We start from the raw sequence: 18820 nt of genomic DNA, 5'->3' as shown, positions 1-18820 counted from the left end.
CAGCACAAAGGTATTTATTGAACTTAAGGGTTCGTTTTTGTTTATATTACAGTAGGCGCCGCTTAATGTGATCTCTTTGGGACAAATATAATTTGATAACAATAACCGATTGATAACAATAGCCGAAAGGAATCAAGGACGCACAAAATAAAGATTTTTTAATTAAGAAGCATTTATTTTTACAACTGCAAATTGAAGTTACAATTGCTCAATTAAACGCAGTTTAAAATTATAAATTAGCAAAATGACATTGCTCATTTTTTCCATCGAATAAACCATCTGTTCGATGTTAAAGTCTTGTTTGCCCATTTTAAAAGCCAGAAAAAAAAAGTTTTTAAAGTTGAGTTTTTTCTGCATTAACGGAGCGTTTACTCGCGCATTATTTTCTCTGACATTCGTAAACCGCAGTTTCAAAGCAGATTCGACTTCAACATCATTATCAGCACGGTTTTGCTTGTTGTTTAAATTTTCCATTTGTTTTCAATCTCGTCACTTTTATTTATTTATTTATTTATTTTTGTTCTGTAACCTTCAAAGTAATTGCAGAGAAATTTTTAGATGTACTGCCTTGACTCATCATGTTTGAATTGTCAAAGTGTTTAAAGAGAAAAATTCTTTTGCTTTACTGATGAGAAGGGAACTTATTTTCCGGGAAGCTACTTGTCAAGTGTTTGCCTTTGTAGTTCTGTTGATTTAGGAGCAAAAAGGGGGAAAATTCAAAATCTATGAAAAAGTGATAACAATAAACGAATACACTGATTACAACATCCGATTTTTTAACCCCATGTTAATATACAAGTGTTCGTGATTCTGATATATAACATTAAGCGAATGATAACATTAACCGTTATCACATTTAGCGGCGCCTACTGTATTAATTATTCAAAATACGTATTAATTTATAACGCAAAACTAACCTCTTGCAAAATTAATTACAATATGAAAGCAATACAGGGGAGAGTCGGGATGAATGGGGCAGTGCATTTATGCTTGGATGATTCATTAAAGTTTATAATTTTTCCAGTTGATGGTGCTAACTCTCAACTTGATGACTTTGACTCTTGCTTGGTTATAATCGTTACACTAGCTACAGTACTGTTTATGCTATATAAACAGAGAACCTTGCTGCATATTTTTTAGTCATACCTGTATAATAATCAAAATAAACGTATCATAATTAAAATAAACTCAAAGGTTTTTTTTTGTTTGCTATTCAACCGTCAAACTAAGCCTAAATTAACCTGCTTTATCTGATAAATTTTTCTTGTTTTTTTTTATGTTCTGCAGCGGAAGAAATGGGTTGACATTTTAAAGAGAAAGAAATGGCACGTCGTAATCCTTCCTAAATAATGTTCCTTTTCTTTCTGAGCTTAATTTGTAAATATTCCTTGTTTTTAATGTTTTTTAAGGTTTTTCATTAAAATAAATTGTTGGGTTAATGCAATAAATTAACAAATTGATGATATTAGCATTAAAAATTGTAAGTTGATATACATTATTATGTTATCTGAATTACCTTTTTCAAATAATGTAACAGAATAATGTAACACAGTAAAAAAGTAGTTCTTCAATTAACCAAAACAAAAACTAAAATAATAAATTGTGTAAGTTTTATTATATTAGTTTTTGATTTGTTAACAAATTGTGTAAGTACATTATTATGTTATTTAAAATATATTTTCCAAGTAATGTAACGTAATAATGTAAAATAATAAAAAAGTAGAACTTCAATTTACCAAAAAAAAAAAAACTATAATAAAGCTCTACTTTTGTTTTCAAAACCGTACAAACACTAGTATTTTTAAACGTTCTGTAATAGTTCACCTTAAAAAATAATAATAATAAGCTGAAACTATACTTACCATTCAATATCAATTAATAAAAACTGCGCAGCATATTTAAATAACAAGTTCTATAAGTAATATGTAAAGCATTAAATAAAGAAAAAAGTTTATTATCAACTTTTGTTACTCTAAATTAAAAACAATAATTACCAGTTATGTGCTTAAAAATGGAATGAAAAAACTACGGAAGAAAAAGTATCCAGATAGAAGAAGGATAGCATTCAGTGCAAGAAAAAGAAAGGAAAAAAATGACTTTCGGAATGAAAATGACTTTAGTTTAGCAGAGAAAAATAAAATCATAATGAAACTGTCCCAGCCACAAATATTTGTTCGTAACATACGAATTCAGTTCTACTTTTCTTTCAGTTATTTCTAATCGAAATGCAATATTCGTTAAATTTCTTTCAAGCAGTGTCCCATTCCTCCCTCGTGTCCCACGCATTCTTCGTGTGAGGGTGGAATGGAACAAAAATATTATTTCAAAAAAAAAAAAATGCAAATTTAGTCAAGTTTTCTGTATTTGCTGCTTTTTACATAGCTTAAAAAATATATTAATAGATTCTTATATGCTGCACTCTTCGCTAGATTAACTTAGTAAAGCACGTAAAGCAAAATTTCTGAAATTCGTCCCACTCCTCTCGACTGTCTCATGTATAATTTAGCATTGTATTTCATATAGTGATTCGCAACTTTTTCCAATGAACTCCAAAATCCTAAAAACTGCCTCTCAGTGCATTTTTTTCTTCCGCTCACTTAAACATAATCCATGTAGCTATAAGTTATTTGATACAAAAGGCAATAATCTTCTAAAATTTATGATCATTTCTTCCCTCAAAAGCTATCATCATATTCGAAAGTAGAATCATCTACTAAAATGGAATTGTGTGTATACCACTCTGGCAACCAACAGAGCGGAAATTATTTTGACTGCCTCAGCGAGCACGATGAAAAAAATTGAAACGATCATCGCTGCCGGCCTATCCGCGTTGCCAATTCTGCCCACTAAATTCAAAATATTAAATAAAAAAATTGCTGTATCTGACATCATAGTTGGCGATGGAAAATAGGAGAAGACTTAAAATGGAATTTTCCCACGGATTTTCCCTCAAAACCAGCTATATCAGTTCCGTTATTTATTGAGGACAATGGCAATTCGGACTGTAGTTTCAAACGGACTTGACGCCCACGGAATTTACTTTTCTCTCATTTCTGATCGTCTGCTGCGACCTGGCATAGTTAACTCATTATTTACAAGTAGGTTGGGTATGAATGAAGGTCAGTGTCTTGGGTGAAATGTAGAAAGAATGTTTGAAAATTTGCATTCGAATCCGTTCCTAAATGCTAAAAATGTTCTCTGAGATCAGCTTTTGTTCAGCGTTGATTTCTCACACTTAAGTATTGAAATAATTATATATTGTACAAACTAAACCAAATCTAGAAGTAAGAAAAAGTCTCTATTCTTTGTTACCGTTATCTAAAAATTCTGTTATTGCTATTATTTTTGTAATTATTGTTATTTAAAAATATTGATTGCATATTTTTAAAAAAAATATCAAAAAGCAACTGAAATTGTTTTTCATACGGTGGTATAAAAAATTATTTCAGTTGCTTATTGATTTTGGGGGGGGGGGAAGGGGGGGGGGGCAAAAGGAAAGGAAAAGAACTTTAAAAGTTTGCAAAAAGAAAAAAAAACTTCACTACTGATTCTGATAAAATAAAACGAGAAACAAAAATTTGAATATAATTAAAATATTAAAACAAATACACTAGCTTCAATACTGCAACTCCCAACAAATATTACAATCTTTTACAAATAGTAGTTGAATGAAAAAAACGAAAGCATTCTTTTTTTTTTTTCAAGGAAGTGGTCATTAGAAATAAAGCAAGACTTTACCCCCCCCCCCCCCTCTTTTTTTTTAAGTTGCTCTGTAACTGCGTAAATTCATAGATGCTAACACGGCTGTGACGCATGTCTTTTATAGAAATTTTCAAGTTACGCAATGCTGAAAGCTCCCCTAACAACTTTCGGATTAAAACCAATAATAAAAAGTATAAACGAAAGAAGAACTCAAAATTGAAAAGTTGAAAATCATAAAAACGTATTTGAGAATTAATTATAGAAAGGTCACGAAATATTCCCATTTCATGAAAAAGCAAAATAAAATTGCTGTCCTTCCTAACTAAATAATGCACAAAACCGCGTACTTATGAGACAAAAAAATAATAAATACTTGTTTCGAGTTTCTGAGAATCCACTTTTCATGAATAAGCAACTTTTTGCCTCTAGATATAGTAATGATTTAATAGTCAATAAATTTCATCAAAAATTTTTAAAAAAAGAGAGAGAAAAAGAAAATAATGCTATTTATTGTTAGTAATTTACTTTTCATAGACCGCCACTATAATATATGAAAATTATCATATAAGCTTTGTGATACAATATGATTAAAGTGAAAAACAACGTAAATAAAGCACAAATATTGGAGTAGATACAGCATATAGCTATTTCAAGGCTACAATGGAGCCTCTTCAACATTGCAAAAAGCCCACCAACACAACCAAAAGTTGAGAGAGAACACAACTCTCAACTTTTCTCTCTCAACTTTTCAACCTGTTCTCTCCCAACTTTTCAACCAAACAACCTGTGTTCTCTCACAACCAAAAGTTGAGAGAGAACACAGTTCTCTCCCAACTTTTGGTTGTGTTGGTGAGCTTTTTGCACTGTTGAAGAGGCTCCATTGTAGCCTTGAAATAGCTATATGCTGTATCTACTCCAATATTTGTGCTTTATTTACGTTGTTTTTCACTTTAATCGCCACTATAATAGTATATGAAGAAGTAATTTAATTTCATACGGTAAACTTATATTAAATTGGTTATTCATTAATGTTGAAATGACAAGTTATTACTAAGGTAAAACCACCATTAGTTGACACTGCACTAGTAGTTGATCATTAGAAAGAAAAAATAAACTAACCAAAAAATTAGAACATTGTACAAAACCTGGAAAATTATAATGTGTTTAATTCTGCAACGTTAACCTTTCAGCTTATTGTTAGCTGAGTTTCTAGCGACGACGTTTTTCTTGAAATTTATTCCTTTTTTATAAGTGTCAACTACCAGTGAAGTGTCAACTAGCGCTGGGTATCACTTAAATATTGTTTTTTTTTTTTTCTTATTTTTTTTCTTTCGTGTCACTTTATGTTGCTGGGGTACAAACATTAAATACTAAAATTTTTGCTTTTAACTTTGAATTTCCAATTTAATCAAACTCCATCAAAAATCATATTCAATCTTGAACATTCTTTTATTTTAATAAATTGCTTTATTTTAATTTAAATTTAACATCTTTGAAAAATTTGTAAGTTACTCATAGCACTTATAAAAACAGATTTTTATATAATGTTTTGTATAGCACACAAGTAGTTAAAAAAAAAAAAAGGACGGAAGTATCAGAGTGCGCTTTGCTTGTATAAAAATTGCATGAAAAACGTTTTAATGTTCATATCAATTAAAAAGAAACTCCAAGCAAAGACATTTGGAGTGCTCTTTGAAATTGTCCCCAAAAATTTCGTATATATATATATATATATATATATATATATATATATATATATATATATATATATATATATATATATATATATATATATATTTTAATGCTTATAAACATCTTCACGAACCGTTTAGTTAAATTTTCTTATGTTGCATGAAAATAAATATTTCAACAGCAATTATCGATACATTTTCCTCAACTAAATTTAATCTATCAGATTTTCTTTTGCAACTTCAACAAAAAAAAAAATCGCATTTTTAATTGCAATGAAACGATCAACTTAACAATTTTCATTGTTAAGTTGAATGTTCTCATAGTTGGAAACACTGCTTTTTGACCCGTACTGTATGAGATAATATATACAGTACGGGCCAAAAGTATTGCAAGTTTGAGAAATCTAACATTTTTTTCGAGGTAAGCCACCAAAAAGCAGAATAACTGTTTTATACTTTTGTAAATAAAAGATATGCTTGTGATGACATGTTTCAATTAAAGTTAAATCACCCATGCATTTAGGAGACTAGCAAAAGCTTGGAGAAACAAAAAATGTTTTGAGATCATCCTTCATCGTAAATAACTGGGAATAAGCTGTAAATTTCAGCAGTTAGTTTACTTACTGTGCAGTATGATTTTATAGATTTTCATAAAAATTTTAGTCACGAAAATAAAAGCATTTCTTTCAAAACAAAAATGATTTTTTTTCGCAAGGTTTTGACTCATAAACCGCAGTTTTCCGCCCTGGCTTACCAAACGTTCAGATACATGACAAACTACAAGAGAATCTTCATACTAAAATTTGAAATAAAAATTTTGAAAATTTGATGAAATACGAACATTTAACGCAATTAATTTCGATTCGTCAGTTTTTCGAGAATAATGGAAATGCTGCTCACTAGTTCGTCGATATCTTTATAAAGTTTTTATGATATTTAACCGGAATTTTTTATTTATTTTATTTTTTATAAGATGCTTAATCTATTTATTTTGGCTAGGAAATTTCGAAAGTTATAAATTGCTATTTTTTGCGTAGGCGCAGTGAGAAATTGATTGCTTTATAGTTCATATTTCATCAAACTTTCAAAATTTGTTTTTCAAATTTAAGTATAATGATTCTTTAGGAAAACTCTGTGTGTTATGAGGCAAAAACATGCGAACAAAATTCATATATTTTAAAGAAATGCTTATATCTCCATGAATATAATTGATACTTTCACGAAAATCTATAAAATTATTCCACAGAATAAGTAAACCAATTGTTGAAATTTAGTTTTTTCCTAGCTACCTATACGATGAAGAATGATCAAAAAACGTTTTTGATTTTTTCAATGCAAGGGTAATTTAATTTTTATTGAAACATGACCTTTTACTCAACAAAAGTTACAAAACAGTTATTCTCGTATTTGACGGCTTATCTCGAAAAAATGATAGATTTACCAAACTTGCAATACTCTTGGCCAGTAGTACAAATGAAAATAACTCTTAAGATGTGAGTTAGTGGATGTAAAGTATTCATTTTTAATGTTCTTCATCACAGGGCAGGTTTTTTTTTTCCCTCACACTCAAAAGGAAAAAAGGGGGGGGCGGAAGGGGAGAAGTTTAATGTTTTACACGCATGAATTTTAAAGCTTTAAAATCAAAATAAAAATAATAAGATCAAATAGCTATAAAAATTTCAGGCACGTATTTTGATGCCACAAGGACACCCTTTTTACATACAAAAGTGAACTAATTGACAAGACTTCTAACAAGAACAGGGTCGGAAGGCGTTTGTTGGATGTTATCTCGTCTATGGGCCCACGTCTTTTGAATAAGAATTAGACCCATTGTTATAGATATTCTGTTTAATTGTTAGGATAATGAACTGTTAAGTTAGAACTGAAACAATTTATAGTATTCTATGACTGTAAGTGATTAAAAAAAAAGAGATGATTAAGCTAAAACTGTTATTCATTTTATTTATTATTTGCACTAAACATCATTTCATTTTCATAAAGAAGTATTTTTTGTGTCCTAAAACTTAAATTGTTAGTAGTAGTTGCATTTAAATTTGAAATATTCACTGCAATAATTCATTAAACTAAACATTTTTATGTAATTGCGCATAAAGAATCAATGTACTCGTATTTTAACGGAAATGTTTGGCTCATCAAACTGAAAAATTTCAATAATAGGGAAATAAAATTATGCTTCAGTATTCTATCAAAAAGCACGAAAAACTCCGTTAGCCCATTTAAATAAATATTTAAAGAAAAACACAGACATAATTTTTATTAATGAAAGTAACATGATACATAAATGAACGTTACATTATAAGTTTAGTAAAACATTTGAAAACTTTGATCGTAAAACTTCTTTTGAATAAAACCAGCAACAAAGTATTTCAATTAAAATTAAAAGTATTAAAAATAGTACCATTTAAATGTTAAGTAGAAGCATTTAGTATCAAAGTTCATTTGTATAGTGATATTGAATGTAAACAAGTTGAAATATAAAATGCATGTATTATTTATTTGTTTAGTTTTTGTTTTTTTTTTTTTTTAATTTAACTAACTAATAAAAGTAAGGAAGAGTTGGGAGGAATGGGACAGCTGCATTTGTGCCGAAATAAAATGTGAAAAAATAATTCTAGTTAGTCCTGTAGATGTAACAGATTAGAGACAAATAAGAATCTGAAACTGCTTTATCTACTGGACAAGCTAGAAATAATTTTCTACATTTGATTTCGGCACAGATACATCCTCTATTCCCATTCCTCTATTTCTTCCTTTTTCTTTTTTTTTTGAAAAACCTTCCAAGCGTCAACTCAATTCCATATATGGAAATATATTTCGTGAAGTTCTTAGGAATAAAACTTATTTTTAAAATTAAAAGATGAGAAATGTTTATGAAAAATGCATTTGAAACATTTTCGTAGGAACTCACAATACGATTCACACTGAAATGCACATTATGGCTTTTTTTTTTTTTTTTTTTTGCAGCACTCTATTTTTTAAACGGATTAAACAAACCTAATACTATTATTAATTTGATGTTTTAGATGTATTTATGGGTTATTATGTTATATGAATTTAAATTACAAGCATTTTTGTAATTCTTTTAAATCTGAAACTATGTTTATCATAAAAATAGTAATTTTGTTAATCTATAATACATTTCTTTGCGCAAAACATAAATACAAAAATGTGTAGTTTTTTTTTTTTTTTTAAATTATTAACAAATTGGAATTAATAGAAAGTAGTAAGATTTTTTTTTCAGAATAAAATGTCATACCTGAGAGGTTTTGTGTGCATAAAAATTGTTCGTTCATAAAATATATGAAGATATGACAAAACTGCTCTTCTGTCTAAGAAATAGAATATGAAAAGTCAAAAAATGTTTAAAAGTCAGAAACTTTGCTGGATCCATTTCCTCCATTTTTATTCATGTTGGACTTCATCTCAAGAATGGAATTTGCCTGAAGTCCTTTCTCTCCAGTCCAGTGCTGTTTTCTGTGCCTCATTCTCTGGACCAAGAACACACACAACAGAATACCGAGAATAATGATCGGCAACACTATACCAAGAGATATTCCAACCACTTTCTTGGCGTAATCTTTTTCGCTGATGCACTGGGGATCTACACCCCAACTCCACAATCCTGTTTCTCTGCACCTTCTGTTTTCGTACCCGACAAGGCGGTACCCATCATCGCAGCTGAAACGCACAGTAGTGCCAACGAAGTACCGAATTTCACTTTTTCTTCCATGCCGAGGCTTCACCAATTCAGGACACCGGATCGTCTTTTTACGAACATCCATGGACAACTTTTGGGCGTAATTTTCATGATTTCGGGTAGCCGCAGCAAAGTCGCGATCTCCGGTCACGATGAAATCAAATCGGCAGGCTGATGAAGAAGTACATATGCCATCGATTTCCTCCGGTCTGTAGCTAAAGTTCTTTGGAATCGGTGGGGGCGTTTCATATTCTGGCACAAAAGTCCTGTTGTCGTACTGGGAGAAAGGAATGGCATTGTGGAAGAACAAAGATCTTCCGACTTTTTCGTTACCGATTTCGGAAAGACGATATTCCATACCGAATCTATGATGAATATCAAACGTCCTGGCGTTAGGACCAAACGGAACTTCTCCATCCGGTGTGGTAAAGTCATCGTCCGGATTTCTTGTCCAATTACCAAGCAGCCCTCTAGTTTTATTGATAAACGTCAGCGGCAGGTAGACATGCGTAGCCATGTGTCCATTTTCCACCATGACCTCTACCCCTGCTCCTGAATCAAACATAGCGACTATGTGGGACATGTTATAGACATTCGCTGGCTGGTAAAGGGTCACACCTTTGAAGTACTGCACTCGGAGACTGTTATCCCAAAAATAAACATACTCGTTGTCTACAATGATGTACATGTGATACTGCCACCTGGCTGGGGTTGGTCTGACTCTAAATTCTACAATTGAAGATATATTGTCCCTGGCTGTCACAGCCATAAGCCGTGTTCCATTGATTTTTGGCAAGTAGTGATATTTTGGATCCGGTTGCTCAAATCTTCCTTGCACATCAAGCTTATGCATTCTATGATTGACCCTTGTTAAAACAAACTCGCCTTTGCCGTTGAATGTGTAATTTGTTCTATCAAATGTAAGGAAATGAGGATCTCCAAACACAGAAGCTACACCAGGTGGTTGGTAAAGCGAGCAATCTTGCGAAGTTCTCCAGTATTTAAACATATCACATGTCTCCGCATCATCCTCATTGCTTGCCCATTTGCAGCAGAAGAAGAATGGTATGACGTCGTGTAACCAGTAGGAAAGGGCTGGGATCATCATTCTTTGTTTAAATGGATGCTTACCGAACTGAAAAGCCCTAGCTGGCCTTCCACCGTACATGGTATCTCCAGTTCTTATTAGTTCTCCATGGTCGTCATAACAGCAGAGTTGCCCGGCACCACCAACGGCTGGTCTACCTGATCGTACACAGTGATAAGCAGCTTTGTGAAAAGTTTCACATTTCCTGTCGATTTCATTGCATTGAAGATCTGGTGCAAATCTACCCCTATCTAATTTTGCCTGTTGTAAAGTACAAGGACATCTAAAAAGTGTTATAGCAAACCGATCAGTGTATTTTTCTCTTAAAAACCAATCTTCGCACATGTCTCTCTTCCAGTTTTGTCCGTACTTTCTTCGCCACTGATGCCTGAAATACCAGCTTAATGGTAAAGGACCTGACCACAACACTGGAGACTGCACTGAACCATCTCTCAGAACTTCCGGGTCAGTTAAGTTTATAGCAATAAAGCCAAATGTAATATCCAGCTTATCCCAGTTCCACCTGTTCTTAAACTCTTCTAAATCAAAGGTATGTGTGCGGTCCCCACTAGCAACTGCTCCTTCAGACAATACGTCGATGTATGTCAATTTCGGGTAATTTTCATTTGTTTCTCTGTAGCCCCATAGCGATATAGTTAATGGAGCTCTCGTATCGGCAGTCAATTTTTCGTGTTTCCACTGAATTGTAAAACGTAGAGGCGCTTCTAATTTGTCACTACCATCAAGAACGTTCACATCTGCTTCGACTACATCTGGAGGTTGCACATAGTATTTACCATAAAACAAAAACGGTCCTTGATCGATGGAAACCGATAAATCAACATATCCATGGTACATCACTGGAGGAGAAATGCAAGACACATGATTAGGGCTTCTGTAAATTCCGTCCGTTTCAAGAGTATCAAATTTGCATCGAATAATACTCCTTGGGTCAAAAAAGCAAGGCCCTGTTACATTTACCACCGTGCCACCTAGCATGGGTCCATACCTAGGGAAGAATGTAAGTTTTGGTCTTGTTGGCCAGTTAATATCTAAGTACCTTTCAATACAACATCCTGGCCAAATTTCTTCATCAACTTGGAAATAGAAACGCCCATTAAGTCCGTTACCAAAACCTAAAGAAGGTAAGCGACTTACCCTCGGTTGCTGAGAATATGGTTCGAACTCGTAAGCTCTAGTCCGATTTCCAGCATTGAACCCTATAAAGGGTGGAATGCCTTTCTGTCCATCGTAGTTGTCTTTGTCGGAAATCCAACCAATAGCATCGTAATTAAACATCACATAAGTTCTTTTTTCATCGGTAGCTATTACAAGTTGGTAAGTGTTCGTCTTGAGACTGCTTCCTGGCATCCTGTTAGCATGAGTCACGTTCTTCCAAGTCACTATCATCGCATATGTTGGCTCAAAATCTGCAGATCCGATCATGGCGTCTTTAAAATCCAACCGAATTCTTTCTTTTAAAGACACATTCTTTTCGCTAGCAAGATTGACCATCTGGGAATAGACACCGGCCCCTTCTATGGAACTAGGAATGTCCTGGTAGCTGAACCAGGGCGCAATCAAAGAAGGGTCTTCCTCTCTCGACGGATCGTTGATATATGGGCTTGGAAATTTCACAGGATATTCGTACTCCAAAAGACCTTTGTTGAACAGGATATATCCATCACGATGAATCCAAATGTACCTGAAGTCAAACCCGAAGAACGGAAGTCGGAAAGTCAACGGCGTGTCTCTAATAGCTTGTCCTCTGTTGATAGTATCCACAAGATATCTCCTTTCGTGAGGATATAACAGTTGAGAACGAAAAGCTTTCATATCAACATAAGGTGAGGCTCTCATCAAAGGAGGGTCTCTAGGATTCACATCTTGTAAGACACTATTTGGTATAAAATATGCAAAAACAAATAGCCACAACAACTGCGCCATTTTCTAAAAGAAAAATAGCGCTTTTGGAAGCAAAGTAAGGCGTTGGCAGTTTCTGTTATGCTTCCATCGAATGATATGAACTTCGTTCCCAGGTATGCAGTTTATCACTCCTACCTTCCTGATAAAGTGAGCATTCCTGATAAGAATTGAAAGCTTAGGTCGTAATAATCTAGAAACCGTTGTGTCTTTCCTCTCTTGAGTTGTAGCTAGTGGAGAAAATTGAATATCTTCTAATTTGGAGAGTAACACACCATGAATAATACTGATAAAAAAGAAATTGCGTTTGACATCACAGTTATCTGCTCGTTTCTATTTACTTTATCTTTAAAATGTGATTGAAGGAGGAGAAATACATAGGGAGTGTAATCTAAGAAATTTTCTTTCCTTGTGCAATGGAAGGAGTCAACTTGAATTTAAAGCTTTTATATATATATATATATATATATATATATATATATATATATATATATATATATATATATACATAATGGTAAAATGCTAATAAACAATTTAAAAAAGCAAAAAAAAAATAGGGGGGGGGAGGTTAAAAAAAAGTTAAAAAGACAAAGACAAAGAAAGGCTGCTTGAGATTGATCTCATCAGCATTGGAAATTTCAAAGTAGCAAGTACTCTTTTTAATTGTTTATTACCATTATTGTACTTAACTTTTGTGATTGCTGCTTTACGCATTTTTAAGTTAAAGGGTTTTTTTTATGCATTTGTTTTGTATATTTGTTGTGGATTATTCTACACCAAATCGCCCAAATTAAATAGTCGGCCGTGCCGTCATGTCTCCCATTTTGTCCATTATTTTTTTACGAATAGATATCTATGAGAAAAGCCCAAATTATTAATTTTTTTTAGATTTTTTGAATAAAAATTACGTTTTGGAGAATTTTTTCAAAAATTCGATTTTTGATCATTTTCCGGAGTCACCGTTTTGGCATGAATTCAGAAAATCTCTCTAATTTCTTTATTTTTCAACCAATTAAGCTGAATTTGGTATCAATTTCAAGCTAATATTTTTCTCTTTCAGTGTGAATGACAGAAAGTATTCTGTGGACAGTTGGGTGTTGCCACTCTTTATCTAAAATCAGTTTTTATGTTTTTTCAATTGGGAGATTAAATAAGTCATATCTCCGGAGTAATTACTACGATCTGCATCAAATTTTTTTGTAGGATATTTAAATCATTCTCTTACTATGTAGAAAAAAGTAGAAGGGTGTTTTTTGTTGTTTTGAATAAAAAAATAAAGTTTGTTTTGCAGAAAATACAAGTTTTCTATTATTTTAAATCCCTTTTAAACTTAAAAAAGACCAAAAACTTTTCAGAACAATTAATACTGGACTCTCAAAAGATTTGTATCAATAGTTAATCGTTAAAAAGTTGTTTACTTTGGAAAAGAATTGTGCAAAAACCTCCGTTTCAGACTTCGCACAAATAAATAAATAAATAAATGAAACACTTTTGATTGAAAGTGTACTAAATATTAAGAATAATAATTTGAAGAATAGTATTAAAAATGTTTCTAATGGAATTATTTTGCTTTTTTTTTTTTTTTTAACATTAAAGGATGGGGGAAAGAAAATACTGTTGAAAACTTTTCTTATCATAAACTTGTTTCGATTACGTTACACCTGACAATAAACTTCTACACTTACAGTAAGTACTCCACAACTCTAGATTTCTCTGAAAAAGATTATTTTTGCTGATTTAAATATATTTTAAAATCTCTTTGAAACTTATTAATATAAATTCTGATTTTCTCATCTTCTGATACAAAGGAAATAGTAAATTTAAAAAAAAAAAAAAATGACGCCCGCACAAGCATGCCTTTCATTTCACATTTTATAATCGACGAAAGCTATGTGTCGATTAACTTTCAAAGCGAAAGATGAATGATGCGTATTGCATGAGTATTTTAAGAGAGGAAGATCATTGTCAGGTGTTACGAAATCCAAACAAGTTTAGGCTATGAAAACTTTTCAATAGTAATTTTTCCCCCCATCTTTTACTGTCCAAAAAAAAAAAAAAAAAATGCTAAATGATGCCATTAGAAATATTTCTTTACACTATTCTTCAAATTAATATTCTTAATATTTAGTATTTTTTCAATCAAAAGTGTGTGTTTTTTGCAAAGTCTGAAACGGAAGTTTTTACACGAGTCTTTTCCAAAATAAACAACTTTTCAGCAAATAACTATTGATAAAACTCCTTTGAGAGTCCATTATTAATTGTTCTGAAAAGTGTTTGGTCTTTTTTAAGCTTAAAAGTGATTTAAAGTATTAGACAATTTGTATTTTCTGCAAATCAAACTTTATTTTTTTACTTCAAAACAACAAAAAAACACCCTTCCACTTTTTTCTACATAGTAAGAGAATGATTTAAATATCCTACAAAAAAATTTGATGCAGATCGTAGTAATTACTCCGGAGATATGACTTATTTAATCTCCCAATTGAAAAAACATAAAAACTGACTTTAGATAAAGAGTGGCCAGTGGCGGCGCGAGAGCAGAAGCAGACGTGGGCGATCCAGTTTTGCGAGGCCCTTTTAATCGTAAAATATATTTCAGACAAAGACATGGAATTAATTTTGTACTAACTATTGGCACTTAGAGTTCCCAATTCACTTAATTGCTAGGACAAAAACATTTTGTGACTAGTAGCGCAATCAAAAAGTTTTTTTGTTGGTGGGGGGAGGGGGCGGCACATTGAAGGGGAAAAAACGACGTGAACGTGATAGAAAGGGGGGTCCGGGGGTCCTCCCCCGGAAAATTTTTTTTAAAATTTGTAGTTTAAAAACGCCATTTTATTCTTTCTTTGCTGATGTTAGGGGAAAAAATTTACAGAGGTCTCGGTGGAAATTTCCAGATATTTGAAGCCTTAAAAACGCAATTGTCGGCCATATTTATTGACTTTAGGGTCAGAGACTGTCCCAGATCGATTCTTTTGTTTAAAAAAATAGGTCAAAATCAACCCCCGGCAAATTCTCGAAATTGAAGTTTCAAAAACAGAATTTTAGACAAACTTTGAAGATTTTACGAGAAGGAAGGGAGCTCTTCCTTCGAAAATTTTTGAAAATTATGGTCCTAAAAACTTTGGCAATATTTTATATTCAGGAGCCAGTCCACTTAAACTTTTTGTTGATGTAGTTTTAAAAACCTAATTGCTAATGATATAAAAGAAAGGCGGTATGGGGATCCTTGCCCGAATATTTTCTGAAATTCAAGCCTTAAAAATGCGATTGTGAGGTCATATTTTGTAATATTAGGCTCGGTAATTTTTCAAATTCAAGCTACAAAAACACAATTTTAAACGATTTTCGATGTCGTTCAGTATTTGGGGGCTTTAACCTGGAAATATCGCGAAATTTAAGATCTGGAAACGAAATTTCAGATGCTTCGTAATGCTTTCGGTGTGCGTGTGTATGGAGGGGTGTGTATGGTGATGGAGGAGGGGTGTGTGTTCGGAGGAGCAGCATTTTGAATATTTTCTTATTTTTAGACGAACTTAGGAAACAAGAGAAATAGAAAAGAAATAGGACGGCGGTGGGGTGGGGGAATAGAGTTAGCTGATCAATAAGCTGTAGCTACTGAATATTTTAAATTCAGGTCCCGACAGAATTTGGGCCCCGCATTTGCTAAGACTGCCTCTGTGCAGTTTCCGCTGCACGCACTATTTTGATTACTTTTGTGTCTGTTGCATTTAATAAGAGCTTCAATTGAAAACATGGAAATTTCTTAAAACTTTTGAGAATTAACTTCTGAGAATTTTGCGAGGCCCCATCCGCACGAGGCCGTCGGCAGTCGCCGACGTCGCCGTCCCCTAGCGCCGCCACTGAGAGTGGCAACACCCAACTATTCACAGAATACTTTCTGCTGTTTACACTGAAAGAGAAAAGTATTAGCTTGAAATTGATAGTAAATTCAGCTTAATTAGTTGAAAAATAAAGAAACTAGAGAGATTTTCTAAATTCATGCCAAAACGGTAACTCCGAAAAATGATCAAAAATCGAATTTTTAAAAAAGTTCTCCAAAACGTAATTTTCGTTTAAAAAATCTAAAAAAAAAAAGGGGGGGGGCTTTTCTCATAGATATTTATCTATTCGTAAAAAATAATGGACAAAATCTGAGACATGACGGCAGATGGCATTAGGCGATTTGACGTGAAATCTGAAATGACCCTTGTATGTATTCTCCCTCTATCTATACCAATAATATAAAGCTGTAAAGTTTTTGTTTGAACTTGCTAATCTTGGGAACTACTGGTTCGAATTGAAAAATTCTTCTTGTGTTGAATAGTTTATTCATTGAGGAAGGCTATATAACATCACGCTATGACTAATAGGGGTGGAGCAGCAATAAAAAATGTTATGAAAACGGGAAAATTTATATTATAATATAAAAGGTTTGTGAGGCATAATATGCGTAGCCACGGCGGCTCAACTTGAAAGTGCGGGCTTCGCGATCCAGTGGGCGTAGGTTCGAGTCAGCCATGAGGCAAATCTCGAGGGAACTTTTCAGAGAAAATCCTAAAGGATATGCTAAAAATGATTTGTAATATATTTATATATACGTATCACTGTTATATTTTTCTCATTAACTAATAATATAAAGTTGGTTTGTTTGAATGCCCTAATCTCAGGAACTACTGGTTCGAATCGATTTTTTTTTTGTGTTGAATAGGTCATTTGTTGAGGAAGGCTATAAGCTTTTTTTTTTTAATCAGATTGACCGAAATGTTTATAATTGCAAATTTAATGTTTGATTAATTGTTTAGTTCCACGAATTCTTAATAGATAGCGGGGTAAGTTTAGTTCTATGAATTCCTAATACAAGGCGGGGTAAATTTAGTTCTATGAATTCCTAATAGATGGCGGGGTAAGTTAACTCTTTGAGAGGGCGCTGGTCTACAATGTCAAGAGCTGCGAGGAACCATGCCCATGCTACGCTGTTGTGATCAGCGAACAGATTTTTGAATGCTGTTTTTTTTTTTTTTTTCGATGTTCAGGTACATAATTTGATTTTGTTGGATTTTTCTATTGAGTTTTGTTCTCCTTATTTCTTCAACGTTTGTTTTTGTTCTTATAGATGCAGATAGTTACCGACTTATTTAAATAAATAATTTGATTTTTCGTATTATTCAACTGTGATTGCTCTTTATAACGTTTTTACTATAGCATTGTTTATTTGGCGAAACACTTTAAACTGCAGGGAAAAAACCCGCTTCACTTGCTAAAGGTCAGGGTTAAAATAGGGTGGTTGCGTGGCGCGTTTAGCGATGAACTATGCAATTGAAGGATTATTTTACGTTTTAAAGCTACTGTTTTGGCGAATATTTTTAAATTTCAAAGAGACTTTAATAGATCTTTTGAAAAGGTGTGTACGAATTTTAGTTGAAGAAAAATGATCATTTCACATCAGAAGGGGGCGGGGGGGGGGGCGTGGATTTGGTTTTTTTTTTTTTTTTTTTTGTTCAACGGACAACTTCTTATCACGGGCATCACCGTGCGGATACAGTCGATTCCCGCTACAACGCGATTCGACTAACGCGAAATGGCTATAACGTGAATTTTTCACGAGTAACAAATTTTAGAGCCCACGTGAGTTTTTATTGAAATTTTTTATCGAAATTTTTTGGAAGTATAAACTTCGTTGTTGCTTACTAAATATTGATTTCATGAATGTTATTACATCCCTTTAAGCATCATTGACAGCAAAAGTTCCCACACCAAACTAGTCTACGCATCGCGTTGTTAGTGCATCAAATAACCACTCAGCATTTTTCATTTATTCTTTTTTTTTTTTTCATTCTAAACATTAAAGTTGATGAAAATATAATAGCACTTTAGTGGTACCTTCATCTAAAGTTTGAAGGTGGGAAGAAAAGAAAGTTTCTGATTAAAAAAAAGGGGGGGGGGCTAAGATTCTTGATATGCTTGAACAACTACAAAACATCGACGGTAGCGCGACAATAAGTATCAGTGAATCTTCCATACGCAAAATCCGTAAAAGTTCAGAACTTAGTTTCAATACTGAAGCTTGCAGAGCAGTCTCGCAAAGTAAATACTATGAAAATGGAAGCTGCTGTTCTATTGTGGGAAAAAAAGATCAGGAAGAGGAGATGTTGCCACAAATTGAAACGTTATAAAAGAAAAGGCTAAGCAACCGTATTTTAAAATGTATTATATAAGAATAACGATCTGATCATGGAGCATAAATCTTCGTTTTTTAATTTTTTAGCTCATAAATATTGTTACTGTATCTACTGTTTTTGTGCAGCATTTTATTATTACTGCATACTGTGCTTACACACACCGTGTTGTTTTATTTTACCTCTGTCCCTCCCATTGATCAGTTATTTTGTGCATCTATAGTATACTTTGATTAAAGAAAGAAAATGAATATTTGATGTAATGAATGTTTTTTCGGTCATTTCTATAATTTGGTTTTATCATTGCCTTTAACAAGCACTTATTTTATTGGTTTTTTTTCTTTTCGCGCAACACTAAGAATGTGAGCAACTGCTTTATCAAGAGCACATGCTTCTAACACAGGTAGAAATATTATTTTTATTTCCACTTAAACGGAATTTGATGTTGCAAATATATTGGCTGTGCGCCTGAAGTCACTAAATTACAGCAATTAAGCCTATTGAATAAAATACTTTGAGG

At 32.7% G+C, this 18820-nt stretch overlaps 1 protein-coding gene across 1 annotated transcript; it reads right to left on the bottom strand.

Annotated features, from left to right (window-relative positions):
• Positions 1 to 8165: 8165 nt before the first annotated feature.
• LOC129229209 (protein mesh-like) lies at positions 8166 to 12211 on the bottom strand. The gene has a single exon (XM_054863471.1). It carries the CDS (start codon positions 12143 to 12145, stop codon positions 8777 to 8779), a length of 3369 nt encoding a protein of 1122 aa, XP_054719446.1. The 5' UTR covers positions 12146 to 12211; the 3' UTR covers positions 8166 to 8776.
• Positions 12212 to 18820: the final 6609 nt, after the last annotated feature.

Source organism: Uloborus diversus, chromosome 9 (genome assembly GCF_026930045.1).
Source record: "Uloborus diversus isolate 005 chromosome 9, Udiv.v.3.1, whole genome shotgun sequence".
In the NCBI taxonomy this organism is placed as follows: Eukaryota; Metazoa; Arthropoda; class Arachnida; order Araneae; family Uloboridae; genus Uloborus; species Uloborus diversus.
The sequence above is the reverse complement of the archived record's forward strand: the minus strand, read 5'-3'. Positions and strand labels throughout refer to the sequence as shown.

What these genes read in the sequence shown, in the direction of transcription:
- LOC129229209 (XM_054863471.1), bottom strand. Translation starts at nt 12,145, where the DNA reads ATGGCGCAGTTGTTGTGGCTATTTGTTTTTGCATATTTTATACCAAAT.